Raw genomic sequence first — 18,111 nt, 5'->3', positions numbered from 1 at the left:
TAAAACTTGATCCCCCAATTGTGGCCCCACCCTTCCCCCGGGGACCATGACCTGAACAAACTTGAATCTACGCTATCTGTGGATGCTTCCACTCAAATTTGCGCTTTTCTGGCCTGATAGTTTTTGAGAAGAAGATTTTAAAGATTTTCTCTATACATTCCTATGTAAAACTTGATCCCCCCATTGTGGCCCCGCCCTACCTCCAGGGACCATGATTTGAACAAACTTATATCTACATTATCTGAGAATGGCTACATACCAATTTGAGCTTTCTTGGCCTAACTGTTTTTGAGACGAAGATTTTTATAGATTTTCTCAATATATTCCTATATAAAAATTTATCCACCCATTGTGGCCCCACCCTTCCCCCGGGGACCATGATTTGAACAAACTTAAATCTACACTACCTGAGAATGCTTCCACTCTTATTTGAGCTTTCCTGGCTTAATATTTTTTGAGAAGAAGATTTTAAAGATTTTCTTAATATATTCCTATGTAAAACTTGATCCCCCCATTGTGGCCCCACCCTACCCAAGGGGACCATGACTTGAACAAACTTGAATCTACGCTATCTGAGAATGCTTCCACTTAAATTTTAGCTTTTCTGGCCTGATAGTTTTTGAGAAGAAGATTTCTAAAGATTTTCTCTATATATTCCTATGTAAAACTTGATTCCCCCATTGTGGCCCCACCCTTCCCACGGGGACCATGATTTGAATAAATTTGAATCAACACTACCCGAGGATGCTTCCATTTTAGTTTGAGCTTTTCTGGCTTAATAGTTTTTGAGAAGAAAAATTTTAAAGATTTTCTCCATATATTCCTACGTAAAACTTGATACCCCTATTATGGCCCCACCCTACCCCCGGGGACCAATTGTAACGGACGAATTGTAATCAGAAAAGCTCACTTGAGCCTTTGGCTCAGGTGAGTTAAAAATTATTTCTCTATCCATCATCCATCCATAAAATATTTGACTGGTGTGTCGAGCCACTTTAATTCACCCAATCCGGTATGATGTTGACACTTGACTACATCTGACTTGCTATGTTCGATTTCTAAACATTTACATCCCTGACATATACTTCTATTATATTTCGGGGAAAATGGCATTGACCATTTTGTAGTAAATTGAGTCAGATTTTAAGACTCTGAAAAAATAAATTTTTAAAAAACATTGAACAGAACGACTTGGTACTCTCCAGAAAGTGTAAGCTAAAAAGGAGAACAATGATTCACAAATCGCTAAATGCTTACTTCCTCAGGAAGATTTTTAAATGCGTAGTTAGCACTCTTTTGGTTTGACAGCACTTGATCAACATCTGAAAACATAAAATACAATTTTATAAATAATAAAGTTTACACACTGGCGAGTTGCAGTCACATCATCAAAGATGCCCCAAAACTCAATTTTAGCACAGGAATTAATTATTACCATAAAAATACACTTCTACTTGTATACATTATCAATATATGATTCTTTTATTTTTGATGATAAACTGCAAGTCTAACATTGACATAGAGTTGTCTCAGAACTCCAACACAAAATTCTTATTAAATGCAAACTTTTACCATAAGACTGCATAGATTGAAGACATTTTGAGTGTGATAAAGAGTTTTATTGCCGATTGTGTGAATGAAGTTATATTTGTTTTTAAAAGATGACACCAAAAGACAGTTTTTATTACTTGCATTACAATCATTAGATATTTATTTCCTTAAAACTGGACATGTGAAAGGCATAAGGTTTTGATTTCAATAAAGAACACTTTGATACCTCTAAAGCAATTAATGACAGATAACGTCAAGAGGAGTACAAATAAAATGAAAAATATATAAAATCATGTCTGTAATTTTCTTCAATGTTTATTTATATTTATTACATAATTACATCCAAAACTTATAAATGCATCGGGCGAACTGTTTCTTTAACTGCGTCAGTCGATAAACATGACAATAAAGCTATAAATCTATAATTTGAGTAAAAAATGATAAATTGTAGAAACGCATGTTTTTGTTTACTAATAAAAATACCTATATGTCCTTAATTACAAAGCTGAATTCGATCTTGTTACATAGATATTATTTATTTTCCTGACAGGAAAGTTATGCTTTCATTGAATATTAACGGGACATCTCCAAGAAGTTTTTGTACACCCATTTCAAATATTTTTTGATGATGCCTGTTCTTCTTAATTGTTTTCCTGTTCTGATCCTTTATACCAAAGTCTTACATAAATATTGATTGTTGTCATACATACGTCTATTCTTACTTTTTTATTTTTCCTGTATGACAAATTGTATGCATGCCTCTGGCAATTGGTATTTTTGTTTATTCTGTTCCCCTTGTATCAAATTATTTGGTTGATTTATCAAGCTGTACCTTAACTTTTTTCCATTGACATTTAATTTTTGACTTATGTAGAAATGTGGATGGATGATCAACCCTCTCATACTTATATGGTTTAAAGATTGAAAGATTATAATATTTAATGAGTACAAAAGTACGTATGGGCTTTCCCAGTATACTATTTTAGTCCGAGTGAGTATTACCGTATTAAAACAGGCAAGGGTAAGAGTATCATGAACGACAAATCATTTCACATATTACTGATGATATTATTTCATATCAATAACTGTATGACATATAATGACAATTAACAGCATTAAGATAATTTTAATATTAAAAACAAAAACTTTTTTCATCATCATTCATTGCTGATGTACGTCATCATGTGTATAGCTTTAATTTATTTTTTTTACATTAAATGTCCCTTTCCTTTCTTTATAAAATAACTTACTTGCCCAAAACAATTTTTTATTCTATGAATATGAGTTAAATACATACATACATTACAACGCATTCTTCTTACACAAAACATTATGGTAAAATGGGTTTATCTCTTCTCAGATTTGAGAAACTCTCACTTATTTTAAAGAGGGATATCTAGTATATGTAATATCACGTCTAACCAAATCAATAATCATAAATGAGGATTGATTTCTTAAATCTGATTTTTTTTTAATTTTGGAGGTTTAAATAGTCTAAGCCTTATCTTTCATTCCATTCGGGCTCATGACATTCACAATTTTGATGAAGATTCGCAAATGTTATAACTTCTCACTGACAAATATGCATTTGGCCGTAAGAAACATACAGGGACATTAAGACTCTCTGAATCCTAACTATTCCTTTACATACGTTATTTATTTGACACCTTTTGAAATAAATTCTCTTGTAGTTAAACAACATGTATTTTAAATTTTGCTAGGGAAATAGTCAACTGTAACGCCAAACATTTCAAAGATTTAAGATATAGATGTAAAACAAAATAACAGGTAATTAACGATTAATTTATACAACACAAACCTTTCTGTGTTTCAAATTTCACTAAAGCACTGTAGGTATTTTCAAAGGGACAAATGATCTTTTTATATTTAATTCCATTCAAATGCTTTCTGCACTCCGACATCGTTAGATTTGGGTCAGTTTCTGAAGCCGTTTTCACAAGAATCAATCGCAAAGACTCTCCATGAACGGATACATTTTCTCTACAAGAAAAAAATGAAGTTAATTTTTTCTTACGTTAATAAACTTATGCGTTTGTTATTTTAGATAATAATAATCAATAAGTTTTTAATTAAATGAAACCACCTTTCATTGCCTAATTTACTTGAGGATGATGCTTCTTTGTCAGTAACTGCAATAATAAAAATGTTCAAATGGTTTAAACGCACATTATGAAGTCTATTTTTAGAATTTCACATTTATGAATTCTTCATTCATTGTCATTTCAAACTGTATCTTACTTGATTTTTCTATTTCTTTATTTTCTGCAGATTTTGAAGGCTGTATAGCTTCATCTTGCTTTATTGTATTCCCATCTTCTTTTTTCTACAACATCGTAGAGATACCTTATGATTATTTTTTGGAACAGGCACTGTCTACAAGCTCTTTAGATTCTTATTTTAATATATTTTGCACTTGGAAAGACTTTTCTAATTAAACTGGGCTATAGATCTGGTAATAAATATAGAAAATCATTTACACTTAATACTAGTATGTATACTGTAATACTTGCTCTGTAACATCACACCTAGCTAAATCTTATATCACAGAGAAAAAGGAATTTATAACATATTTGAAAAAATATATTCCAAACACGGAAAAATTGATGTAGATTTCTGAAGAACCACAAACACTTTTTTCAACTCCAAAACAAAAATATGTCTCAATTTAAGCACCTGCAACAAACATCTATTACTGCATTACATGGAAAATCCAACAATAAAAATTATCTTAAAAACGTGGCTGACTTAACTCCATATATCTTCCTGTATAATATAATCTTCACATGCGTATGATATTACGGGTATCTAAATCTTGAATTTATTTTAATTTGGAGACAAAAAGGATCGCACAAAAGTTTTACCGATGGGATTCAAGCAAAACTTCCAGCTGGTGAGACAGTTTTGAATAAATCCAAAAATGCACTAATGTGTAACTTGTGCATAATTAGGTAGAGTGTGTACATTTTTATTATGAGAAAAATATATGATGTCACGTGCATGTTCTATGATTTTTAAGCGTATTAAGAACATCGTTTTCAAGAGATTGCTCAAACACTATCCCACAGAGAGGATACGTAAGGCAATCATTTTATGAAAAACAAGAGGCCCAGGGGCCACATCGCTCACCTGAGCAACAATTGTCTTAATTCTGATCAAATAAGCATTACAGTATCAAAATATCTTGACAACTAAGTACAGTAGTTCTTGCTAAAAATCTGCCAATTTTATTGCACCTCTTTTTTTTTGGTAAATACCAAGCCCCTTTTGTTGTTGTACCTGTAAAAAGATTTCTCTCTATTCCTATATACCCCCCCCCCCCCATGGTTTCATCAAACATAAATCTGCATAACCTGTGCTTTCACACAAAGTACTGAGTTTTGGAACGAAAACTTTTCCAGAATATTTTTAAAAATTTTCTCTATATATTCCAATGTAAAAATTCAAACCGCCATCCCGCCCCGCCCTACCACTAGGGACTGTGGTTTTGCAAACTTGAATTTACACTACCCAAGGATGCCTCTATACAAGTTTAAGCTTTTCTGGCCAAATAGTCTTTAAAAAGAAGATTTTTAAAGATTTTCTCTATATATTCCTATGTAAAAATTTATCCCCCATTGTAGCCTCCCCCTACCCCTGGACTATTATTTAAACAAACTTTAATTTATGATCTGGAGATGCTTCTACTCAAATTTGGGCTTTCCTGGCCTAATAGTTTTGAGACGATTTTTAAAGAATTTCTCTATATATAAAAATTTATCCCCCATTGTGGCCCCGCCCTACTCCAAGGGACCAAGATTTGAACAAACTTGAAACTACATTACCTGAGGATGGTTACACGCCAATTTGAGCTTTCTTGGCCGAATAGTTTTTAAAAAATTTTTTTTAAAGATTTTCTCAATATATTCCTTTATAAAAATTTATCCCCCAATCGTGGCACCACCCTAACCACGGGGACCATGATTTGAACAAACTTGAATCTACACTACCTGAGGATGCTTCCATTTTAATTTGAGCTTTTCTGGCCTAATAGTTTTTGAGAAGAAATTTTTTAAAGATTTTCTCTATCTATTCCTATGTAAAACTTGATCCCCGAATTGTGGTCCCACCCTACCCCCGGGGACCATGATTTAAACAAACTTGAATCTTCACTATCTGAGGATGCTATCTTTTTTATTTGAGCTTTTCTGGCCTGATAGTTTTTTAAAAGATTTTTAAAGAATTTCTCTATATATTCCTATGTAAAACTTGATCCCTCAATTGTGACCTCACCCTACCCCCGGGGACCATGGTTTGAACAAACTTGAATCTACACTACCTGTGAATGCTTCCATTTTTTTTAACTTTTCTGGCTTAATAGTTTTTGAGAAGATTTTTAAAGATATTCTCTATATATTCCTATGTAAAACTTGATCCCTAATTGTGGCCCCACCCTACCCCCGGGGACCATGATTTAAAAAAACTTGAATCTACGCTATCTGAGGATGCTTCCATTTAAATTTTAGCTTTTCTGGCCTAATAGTTTTTGAGAAGAAGATTTTTAAAGATATTCTCTATATATTCCTACGTAAAACGTGATCCCCCAATTGTGGCCCAACCCTACCCCCGGGACTATAATTTGAACAAACTTGAATCTACACTACCTGTGGATGCTTCCATTTAAATTTGAGCTTTTCTGGCCTAAGAGTTTTTGAGAAGAAGATTTTTAAAAAAATAATTCTCTATATATTCCTATGTAAAACTTGATCCCCCAATTGTGGCCCCACCCTACCCCCGGGGACCATGATTTGAACAAACTTGAATCTACACTACCTGAGGATGCTTCTGTTAAAATTTTAGGTTTCCTTGCCTTTTAGTTTTGGAGAAGAAGATTTTTAAAGATTTTCTCTATATATTCCTACGTAAAACGTGATCCCCCAATTGTGGCCCAACCCTACCCCCGGGACTATAATTTGAACAAACTTGAATCTACACTACCTGAGGATGCTTCCATTTAAATTTGAGCTTTTCTGGCCTAAGAGTTTTTGAGAAGAAGATTTTTAAAAAAATTCTCTATATATTCCTATGTAAAACTTGATCCCCCAATTGTGGCCCCACCCTACCTCCGGGGACCATGATTTGAACAAACCTGAATCTACACTATCTGAGGACGCTATCATTTAAATTTGAGCTTTTCTGGCCTGATAGTTTTTGAGAAGAAGATTTTTAAAGAGTTTCTCAATTTATTCCTATGTAAAACTTGATCCCTAAATTGTGGCCCCACCCTACCCCTGGGGACCATGATATGAACAAACTTGAATCTATACGATCTGGGGATGCTTCCATTAAAGTTTTAGCTTTTCCAGCCTGATAGTTTTTGAGAAGATTTTTAAAGATTTTCTCTATTTTTTCCTACGTAAAACTTGATCCCCAAATTTTGGCCCCACACTTCCCCCGGGGACCATGATTTGAACAAACTTGAATCTATACGATCTGGGGATGATTCCATTTAAATTTGAGCTTTTCTGGCCTAATAGTTTTTGAGAAGAAGATTTTTGAAAAATACCAACAAATTTTCAATAATTCTCAATTATCTCCCCTTTTAAGAGGGCATGGCCCTTCATTTGAATAAATTTGAATCCCCTTAACCTAGTGTGGCTTTGTGCCAAATTCGGTTGAAATCTCCCCAGTGGTTCTTGAGAAGAAGATGAAAATGTGAAAAGTTTATAGCAACGACGACGACAACAACGACAGATGTAGTAGATGTGTTTTAAATTAAAAAAATAATGAATAAAAATAAAATATAAATGTAAATAAATAAAAGTTTATCAAATTAAAATAAAATAAATTCTAATTCTTTCTTCTACTAATAAGGTATTTAGTTAGAGCCTTCCACCCCTTTAGATCCACACACACACACTCAAACATTTTACATTCATTGGTTGATACTGAAAATTCTCGGGTTTTATCGGTTAAGAGTTTTCATTGTCTTGTGAACAGTATTCAGGTAGAACACTCTCAGAATTTGAACAGAGAAGTTTATTTCTGTCAAATATCCTTTTTCTTTTATTCTGAAGACCTGAAGACATCCAGACAATGTAAGTTTCTATTTTAACCATTTACTAATATTATAGAAAATTTAGTTTATATTATGAACTACAATGTATCAGGATTAATTATTTAGAAGGAATTACTTTGTAAATATTGTATATATCAGATGTAGATAAATCTGATAAGTAAAGTTGTATTTCTTCATTGTGTCAGATGTAGATAAATCTGATGGACAAGCATATGAAATACAGCTTAATATATAATAGTTAATATTTCTAAGGAAATATTAAAGTGTTTTATATTGTGAATAGGAAATATATGTAAGGAACATGTATTTAGATATATATTTAATATTCAGATCAATTAACATCAGTAATTGAAGATAACTGAACGGTTGGAACCGGACTCAATTTCATAAATTGGTATGATTTATAATTGTGTATTTTAATTTTTTATTGTATAAGAAAGATAACTTTTGTAAGTTAAAATTGATAAGAGTCATTTCCCTTAATTGTGTCTTTCTAATCTTGGACTGAATGAAATTATATGTATATGGGAATGATGAAATGTGTATATTTCAATGGAAATGTATTTAAAGATAATTCTATTGTAATAATGTATAAATGTATTTTATGACTTGATATTATACAATTATGTTATATTTATTTTATCATAATATATATTACAGAGCATAAAAATATAACATCATTAAAGAAATTAAGAGAAAGGATTGTCTTCATTATTGCTAAGAAATCCCGTTACACAGACAACGGACAAATTGTGATCAGAAAAGCTCACTTGAGCCTTTGGCTCAGGTGAGCTAAAAATGGTTTGAATATTGATAAATCTTAAAATTGATCCACATCCGATTGAAATTAAACTGATATCGACTTAAATGAAGTAAAATTTAAAGCCTAAAACAATTGAATTCAAAAGCTAGGATGTTGGGTTGTATTATTGATTGTAAATAAATTGAACCATTAAATTCAACTGATTTCCTGACTGCAAATAAAGAAATATTGTTGCTTTTTTCCCCTCTTTTTTGCAAATTAGACATTGATTAGTTTGTTTTTGATCGAGATCGGATAAATTTTGAAATGTATATACTAATAGTTCTAAAATTCTTTTTTTTAAACGATTTTCTAATATTTCTTCTCTACAAGAAATGGCTCTTTTAAAGATGTTATTCATAGATTTGAAAAATATCAACAAAAGTTGGTTTTTTTATTATTATAAATAGTATTTTAGTTAAAAAATTAAAAGTATTATTGACATTAATGGACATCATTTTTCACACCAAATTTTAAACTTTACAGGGTGTTGCTTGCATTCAAAATAGATTTCCCCCTTCAACATAAAAAACCCAAAAATATCGTATAAAAGAATTCAGGGTATATATCCTTTGAACAACGAAATTATGTGTCAGAAATAATACTTTAATATCCATAAAATATCATTTTGGTTAAGCATTCCACCTTAATTTAAACGTTACTAAATCTACATACGTATAAGTGTAATAAAAAATAAACACCCTTTCACGACATGTTTCACATCGTAGTTCAGTAAGGCATTTGAACAGTGCTTTTTTCATTACACATTACAGAATGGCAAAAATGAGCTTTAATAAGTTGAAACATAATATTGTGATAGGATTATATTTAGCATGGTCACATGTCAAGCACATGTTCGTCTATAGCTTATGCAAAACGTAACGATAAATATGATTGGTTGTATTTGTTTAAGTATCATTCAGAAAGTGTCTGTGTTATTCATAATGATGTGGGGAAAAGCTGGTTCGAGTTATAAATATATATAGTCGATCTGATTGGTTAAGAGAAACACATCCCCACAGAGCGGTGTATATAAAGTCAGGATTTGCCTTAGTCCGGCAGTTGACGTGGAATCTTCTCTAAGGTTCAAGTCAATTAACTCACTTCCCCGGGTAGATGGGTTGGCCCCAGTCTCCGTTTCCCGTCTCGTTCATTGCCTTGCTAAGTGTTTTGTTTATTTCCATTGTGTTGCATGCAAGGCGTTTAGTCCGTGCTAAATGGGTTGGCATCAGGTTTGGGTTACTTGGACTTTCAATTAACTTAAAGGCAGGCTTACATTTACGTTGTTACTTGGTAAGGATGGTGATAACGGGAAGTTTGTATAATTGTATATTTGTGTATATCACATTTGCTCATTAATAAATCTATGGTACCATAACAAGTGTTTTCATTTTCATGTAGCTGGAACTTGGGCTAGAGCTAGCGTGATTTTGAAATGCTCGTAAATATTTGACAGAGTGATTGAGCGTCGATATTAATTTCTAGAATCTTTACATTATTATGGAGTTTTGGATTTAGACTTAGAAAACAGACGGATTTGAGACTGACTTAACTTAAGCGACTATAGACTTAAGAATATCATGGAACTCCTGGTATAAATTAAAGTTAAAACCACTATACGATTACATTAATTGGTGCCGTGATGTTATAATAACCACTATACGATTACATTGGTGCCGTGACGTTATAATTACCACTATACGATTACAATATGAAATGTCAATTCCAAAGACTATAAATCAATGATAAGTAATTTTGCAGGGCAAGTAGTGTCCTCCATTTATCTGAATAAATAGGCACATTTGTTTTCTAACATGAATTCTCCGGCTTTTCCTACAAGAATTCAGAATTATACTAGTAGACGAAAAAAACCCCATATGAATCATGTTGTGTAATATTTAAAAATAGATTTAACTTCATCAAATTCTACGATGCAGTATGTGCATTAGTAATCAAAATATTTATGAAAAATAGTATCCAAGCAATTTTTTAAACAAACAAATAATAATATATAATGGTTAAATCTTTAGATCTGATAATCTGCCCTTCATTCAAATTGCTACTGCTGTAAACAACATAAGAAAACTAGTCTAATTAACTCTGGCACAGGAATGCATACGACAATAAAAACATCTATTTTAATTGTACCATTTTAAATCTTGCAATTTTCATGGTATTTAAAGAAATTTCTTTGAAAAACAATGCTTCTGGATTTATTACATCGAATTATTTATGATTTTAAGCGGTGGTTTTTCATTCATTATTTGTACCTAGGTCAAATAACTGATTTACTTCCGGTTTTTAAGAGAAAGTTGATTGAAATAAACTCCCAAAAAGTGATCTAACTAACATACCCCACTCTTCCAAATAACTTGACAATGCTACACATAATGAATGACAGAATATGAGTTTATGACACAAAACAATTTGATAAAGAGCATACCATGCAAAAATCATCAGATAAAACTTTCCTGCAAATTCGTGCATATATTCCTGAGACAATCACAAATTTCTTAATTTTATAGGGTCGAATTTCCCAGAAAAACAATGGATTTAGACATGTGCTATAGTTTAATAGGTGTTGCGCTTAAAAACTCAACTATTTTTAATATAAGGCAAAAACTCAACAATCAAATTAAATGGGTTGCATTTTTTAGACAAATAATGGACTCTGAATTTCCTGGTTATATGCACATCTTCATATTGTGTCCTAAATACCTACAGAGTGACACGAAATTCAGTAAGAAAAGTTGGGCTTACTATATATAACAGGACTGACAGACTGACTCACTAAGTGACCAAAAAAACGGTTAAAAAAACCAATATAACCATCGCAACTTAGTTGTGGGTCTGTCATCCTTCACGAAACTAAAACATTGCCTCACCTTTTTAAAATTTTCAATAAAATCATGCAGACAATTTGAGGCAGCCTCTGCTTTGTCCGGAATCCCGACGACAGTTACTTTCACATTTCTAGAGACGCTAGGTGTTTGGGTGTTTGATGCTACATCTAAAATAAAGAATAACATTTAACACTTCTTAGCAACAATTTTATTTATGATAAATGTCCAAAGTGTCAAACTAAGAGAGACCAATTCCAATTAAATACCAAAATTCAAAACTTTGCAAAAACACATATTTTCATTAAAATGCGATTTTAAATTTTTTAAAGGGGCATGGTCACGATTTTGGTCAAAAATTAGTTTCCCGATTTTAGTATTTACAATGCTTCAGAAAGGCATTTTTTATTGGCAACCGTTATTCGAGTCTCATTTGTTGAGTTATAAGCGAGTTACAGAGCTTGAAATTATTCGCTATGTAAACAAAGCGTTTGTTTACATTTTGAACGTTGAAGTAAAAATTTCAGTTTTAAACCTAAAACGAATGTGTTGAACGTTTTTAACACAGGAATTGTATATCAATGCTTACAATAAATTTTAAAAATTGACAAATAAGCTGGAAAAGATTTTTTACTGGTATATGGAACCTATGTATACAAAAACAGGGCACGAGCCTTGTTTACATGACAAAGAAATTGTGAGCCCTGTATCTTGCTTATAAATCTACGAATGACTCTCAAATTTAATTTGATCATTAGAAATGCATTTTAAAGCAATGAAAATAATAAAAACAAAAAAATAAAATTTGACCAAAATCGTGACCATGCCCCTTTAAATGGACTCCCCTTACATTTGTATGCGTCAAACTTAGGTAATCAGAGATTATAAAGCTCACCGAGATGGTACATCACTTTTATGAGACCACCTTTATCATATTATACTTGATATTGAACCGTGCGTGCACGGGTTGACATTGCATATCGGACATTTACGAAATAGATACATCGACACACCGTATCGTTGACATTAACATATCAAAGCTACAATAATGCTATTAATTTCACTTTCCTTAGTTAGAATAATCTGTGTCTCAGGAAAGGCCCTCACCATGGAAAGTCAGAATGCCTCCGATATACCAATAATATAACAGAAAATTGCAGAATCGATCCGAAACGATTTTGAAAAAAGTTAATGAAGTTGCATTGAATATAACAATCAAATTCATAACAATTAACCTTTTTGAGACTGTAAATAACTTTCATCTAAAAATTTAATCCATATAATGGAAGAATTAAACACTTTTTCATCAACGTACACGTATTTTCTTTGCTACAGACACAATACATGGAACACAATCTATCGTAAAACCGGGCATTTATCATTTTAACGATAAAACATTCTATCTTCACTCTCCTAAGAAATATAATGTGAATTTTATGCATGGAATCAAATATTTTTTTGCCATCACGAAAACAAAAATCAGTACTAAGTTGATATGTTTTTTTTTGTTATTTTATAATTTCTCTCATAAGAAATCATAAATATATTTCTGAGTTTATTCAAGCAAATATGATCTTGTGGAAACAAACTAAAGACCCCGTTAACGGGAATGTATTGCGCACGCGCAAGATTGTAAAATCCCAAAATACAGATGATTTCCGGGATCTTTTGAAGAATTTTCGTTCATTCTTAATTAGCGAAGCATAATGGGGTAAAACTATAAACAAATTGGTAATCTTTAAGTACCAATGATGCTTAAAATATATAATTTTTATTAATTTTACTCGTAAACCCTATTACAGATAACTTAAAAACGATACAGATTTTGCATTATAGAAGCAAAGTTGTTGATCGTAAGAATATCTATCAGGGAAAATCATTGCCACGCCCATTTATTAAGTAATAGGGATTTTTAGGGGCAAAAGTACTTAAACTTTGACGCAATATATCTAGAGAAGGAGACATATTTTGTTTAGCATTGTAGAAAAGAAAATGTCTGTATTGATGATTCTAATCGATTCCATTAATCAAAACACCAATGTCTGTCCCTATTAAGGATCTAGAGGGCTGGTCCCTTAAATATTCAATCATTTGTATCTCAAAAATGATCAACAATTTTTGATGGGTGTAAGAACAAAAAATGTTAGTATTTGTGAGACCTTTCGAATGAACTCCAGAAAAAAGGGGCTGGCCCCTTAAATTAGGGGCCAATACTCTCGTAAACTCTATTACAGATAACTTTAAAACAATACAAATGTTGTAATGCATTATAGAAGCAAAGTTGTTGATCGTTACAATATCCATCAGGGAAAATCAATGCCACGCCCATTTATTACGTAATTTGGGATTTTTAGGGGCCAAAGTACTTAAACTTTGACGCAATATATCTAGAGAAGAAGACATATTTTGTTTAGCATTGTAGAAAAGAAAATGTCTGTATTGATAAATCTATTCAATTCCATTAATCAAAACACAAATGCCTGTCTATATTAGGTCTAGAGGGCTGGCCCCTAAAATATTCAATCATTTGTATCTGAAAAATGAACAACAATTCTAGAGAAGTGTTAGAACAAAAAATGTTATTATTCGTAAGACCTTTCGAATGAACTCAAGAAAAAAGGGCTGGCCCCTTAAATTAGGGGCCAAAACACTCGTAAATTCTGTTACACAAACCTTAAAAACGATAAAGATTTTGTAATGCATTATAGAAGCAAAGTCTAGGGGCCAAAGTACTTAAACTTTGACGCAATTTGACATATTTTGTTAGGCACTGTAAAACAGAAAATGTCTGTATTGATGATACTGATCGATTCTACTAATTGATACATCAATTCAATGTTCCCATTAAGAATCTAAAGGGCTGCCCCCTAAAATATTCAATCATTTGTATCTACAAAATGAACAACAATTTAAGATAGGTGTAAGAACAAAAATGTTAGTAGTTGTGAGACCTTTTCAATGAACTTAAGCAAAAGGGATTGGCCCCTTCAATTAGGGGCCAAGAAACTCGTAAAATCTCTTACACATAACTTAAAAACGATCAAGATTTTGTAATACATTATAGAAGCAAAGTTGTTGATCATAACAATACCAGTTTGTAAAACTCATTGCCACACCCTTTGACGATATAATTAGGGATTTTAGGGAACTAAAATCTTAAATCTTTAATGTGCTGTATGTAAAAAGGCAAAACACTTTGTTAAGCATTGTAAAGGATATTGACAATCGTATACATTATCTAAAAGGGAGGGGTTCAGAGGAAATTCTGAAATTTCATTGATATTTTAATCGTATCGTTAAAAAAATTGAACGGAAGACCTACTCGTTACTCCTAACGAGATCGTATATAGTTTTTTTTCCAAGTTTTGTGCACGCAATATCCCAGAAACTATTTGACAGATTTCAACCATTTTTTCACAGGTGATGAGATATGATCTGAATTTTATATGTTTTCAAACTTTTTGTTATCATCTCTTCCGGTACCGAATTATCGGCCATTTTGTACATTTTTACGACCTATTTTGTGCAGAGTTGATCTCAGAAACTATCAGAGATATTACTATGAAACTTTCAGGATAGGTAGTCTACAGTTTGAAGTTGTGCATTATTATGTTGCTCTACATTATGTTGCTGCGCCATTTTTCGCCTGGGGACGAACATTGGGTACGAATTTTTAATCAAATTTTTCAAGCGTTTTGATCTGTATCTTTTTATCAGTTGATATTTTGTTAAAACATATAAAACAAAATTGGTAGAGAATCAAAAGTTCTTTCCAACGAAACGACAAAGATTGTGTAATGAATTATAAAATCAAAGTTGTTGATTGTTACAATATCTATCAGGTAAAATTATTGCCACGCCCATTTATTACGTGATTATGGATTTTGAAGGGCCAAAGTACTTTAACTTGGATGAAATATATCTAAAGAATGAGACATGTTTTGTTAGACATTGTAGAATATAAAATGTTTGCATCGATGATTCTAATTGATTCCATTAATCAAAACACCAATATCTGTCCCCATTAGGGATCTAGAGGGCTGGTCCCTAAAAAATTTAATCATTTGTATCTCAAAAATGATCAACAATTTTAGATAGGTGTATATCACAAAAAATGTTAGTATTTGTGAGACCTTTCGAATGAACTCCAGAAAAAAGGGGCTGGCCCCTTAAATTAGGGGCCAATACTCTCGTAAACTCTATTACAGATAACTTAAAAACGATACAGATTTTGTAATGCATTATAGAAGAAAAGTTGTTTATCGTTACAATATCCATCAGAAAGAAGATATCTGTGAGCCAATACTCACTAGTGATACCCCCGCTCTGGTGTGAATATGCAAAATAAGTCGACATTTAACAGAAAGCTGGCATCCGATTGGTACAAAAATATATCCCACAATATGGCATGCCTATACAAAAAGTGTGTTAAAATTTCAAGCATCTGCGATAAAAAGCTGCTGAGAAATCTTTGAGGAAAATTTGTTTGAAAATTTTGGCTAAAATAATCAAAGTCGTCAATTAACAGGAAGTTGACGTCCGATTGGTACAAAAATATATCCCACAATATGGCATGCCTTAACAAACACTGTGTAAAAATTTCAAGCATCTGCCATAAATAGCTGCTGAGAAATCTTTGACAAAAATTTGTTTGAAAATTTTGGCTAAAAATAAACAGAGTCATTATTTAACAGGAAGTTGACGCCCGATTGGTACTAAAATATATCCCACGATATGGCATGCCTTTACAAATATTGTGTAAAAATTTCAAGCATCTGCAATAAACAGTTGCAGAAAATTCTTTGACGAAAATTTGTTTGAAAATTTTGGTTAAAAAATAAACAAAGTCGTCATTTAACAGGAAGTTGACGTCCGATTGGTACAAAAATATTTATCCCACGATATGGCATGCCTATACAAATATTGTGGAAAAATTTCAAGCATCTGCGATAAATAGTTGCTGAGATAAATGCGACAGAAATTTTTGTTACGGACGGACAGACAGACGGACAGACGGACAGACAAACAGACACACAAGGGTAAAACAGTATACCCCCTCTCCTTCGGAGCGGGGGTATAAAAATCATTGCCACGCCCATTTATTACGGAATAAGGGATTTTTAGGGGCCAAAGTACTTTAACTTTGACGAAATATATCTAGAAAAGAGGACATATTTTGTTTAGCATTGTATAAAAGAAAATGTCTGTATTGATGATTCTATTCAATTCCATTAATCAAAACACCAATGTCTGTCTACATTAAGGATCTAAAGGGCTGGCCCCTAATATATTCAATCATTTGTATCTGAAAAATGAACAACAATTCTAGAGAAGTGTTAGAACAAAAATGTTATTATTCGTAAGACCTTTCGAATGAATTCAAGAAAAAAGGGCTGGCCCGTTAAATTAGGGGCCAAGACACTCGTAAATTCTGTTACACAAACCTTAAAAACGATAAAGATTTTGTAATGCATTATAGAAGCAAAGTTGTTGATCGTAACAATATCAGTTGGTAAAACTCATTGCACCACCCATTGATGACGTAATTAGGGACTTTAGGGTACTAAAATCTTAAATCTTTAATGTTCTGTACGTGAAAAAGCAAAACTCTTTGTTAAGCATTTGCAAGGACATTGACAATCGTATACATTATCTAAAAGGGAGTGGTTGAGGGAGGAATTCTTTAATTTCAGTGATATTTTAATCGTATCATTTCAAAATTGAACGGAAGACCTACTCGTTACTCGTAACGAGATCGGATCTAGTTTTGTATATTTTTTAAATGAAGAGGAATGTTTAAAAAGACTTTGTCATTACTAAACTATAGTACATATGATACGCACATGCAGTCTCATAATAAGTCATGTAAAGTACATTAACATTTGCTACCGAAGTTGGCACAATATTACAGGAAATGAATAATAAAAGAATGTCCCATGTTTATTTGATGACGTCAGCTAAAATGTCAAAATCAGCGTGATCTTTACCAAGCATTAGAATTACCACAATTAGACAACAAATTCGAAAAAAACATGAATCCCTTTAAGGTTGACCCAAAAAAAAAAAAAATCTAAAATAAAGGGTTGTCAGCGGTACATCACAATTTAAAAATCTCTCCCTTTGGCGGCAAATATTAATTGGAAACCTAGTAGCAGTTTAAAAAAATATGATAGAAATGTCAAACAAGAGGCCCATGGGGCCACATCGCTCACCTGAGCAACAATGGGCGTTCAAAAGATATTGTGCCATATGGTCCCTCGGTAGAATAACAAAAAATAAATATTGTCAAGTATTCGAATTTTACACTTAATTTAGCATACACGTAATCTTTGACATTGCACCTTCATGAGATACTATTTTTTACCAGAATAAGAAAATCCTACGCAAGATATAAAACTAAACATTTGGTAGGTGTACACTGTTAAGTTGTTAACTTCCAATTCCCTATATATATTCGTTCTGCCCCCCCCCCCCCCCCTTGTAAAGCGATCAAAATAAATGAGAGCATATAGGTACATTTTTTTCATCAACTAATTACTAGTTATTGTATTTTTAAAAAAAAAATAATAGTTATTGTATTTTATTTAAAAAATACTACATGTATAGATGTGAAGAAGAAAATTGTACTTCAATGTGCTCAATTCCTCAAATTTAAAACATTCAAAAATTTAATTTGTCTTCTCCATTATAATAAAATGACTGTTATTTACCTCGCGTACAAACCAGGATAATTTTCCGCTGTGATATTTTCTTAGGAATAGCGATGATTACTTATCCCCGCAACAGAAATGTGTCAGAACTATGGAAACTGTTTTAAAGATGTCGTTTTTTATTTACTCGTG

The 18,111-nt window shown here is 32.1% G+C and overlaps 1 protein-coding gene across 3 annotated transcripts in view; it reads right to left on the bottom strand.

Moving 5' to 3' along the window:
* Positions 1–18,111, bottom strand: part of LOC105320243 (uncharacterized) — a 149,318-nt gene that overhangs the window by 55,815 nt on the left and 75,392 nt on the right. For all 3 annotated transcript variants that reach the window (XM_066068911.1, XM_066068912.1, XM_066068913.1), the window contains 5 exons: positions 11,315–11,439; positions 3,811–3,895; positions 3,656–3,701; positions 3,371–3,552; positions 1,258–1,322 (listed from right to left, as the gene is read on the bottom strand). In XM_066068911.1, coding sequence (XP_065924983.1) covers positions 1,258–1,322; positions 3,371–3,552; positions 3,656–3,701; positions 3,811–3,895; positions 11,315–11,439 — 503 coding nt within the window. The remainder of the gene's footprint in view (positions 1–1,257; positions 1,323–3,370; positions 3,553–3,655; positions 3,702–3,810; positions 3,896–11,314; positions 11,440–18,111) is intronic.

Source organism: Magallana gigas, chromosome 8, assembly GCF_963853765.1.
Source record: "Magallana gigas chromosome 8, xbMagGiga1.1, whole genome shotgun sequence".
Classification (NCBI taxonomy): Eukaryota; Metazoa; Mollusca; class Bivalvia; order Ostreida; family Ostreidae; genus Magallana; species Magallana gigas.
Note: the sequence above shows the minus strand (reverse complement) of the source record. Positions and strands in the feature narration are given on the sequence as shown.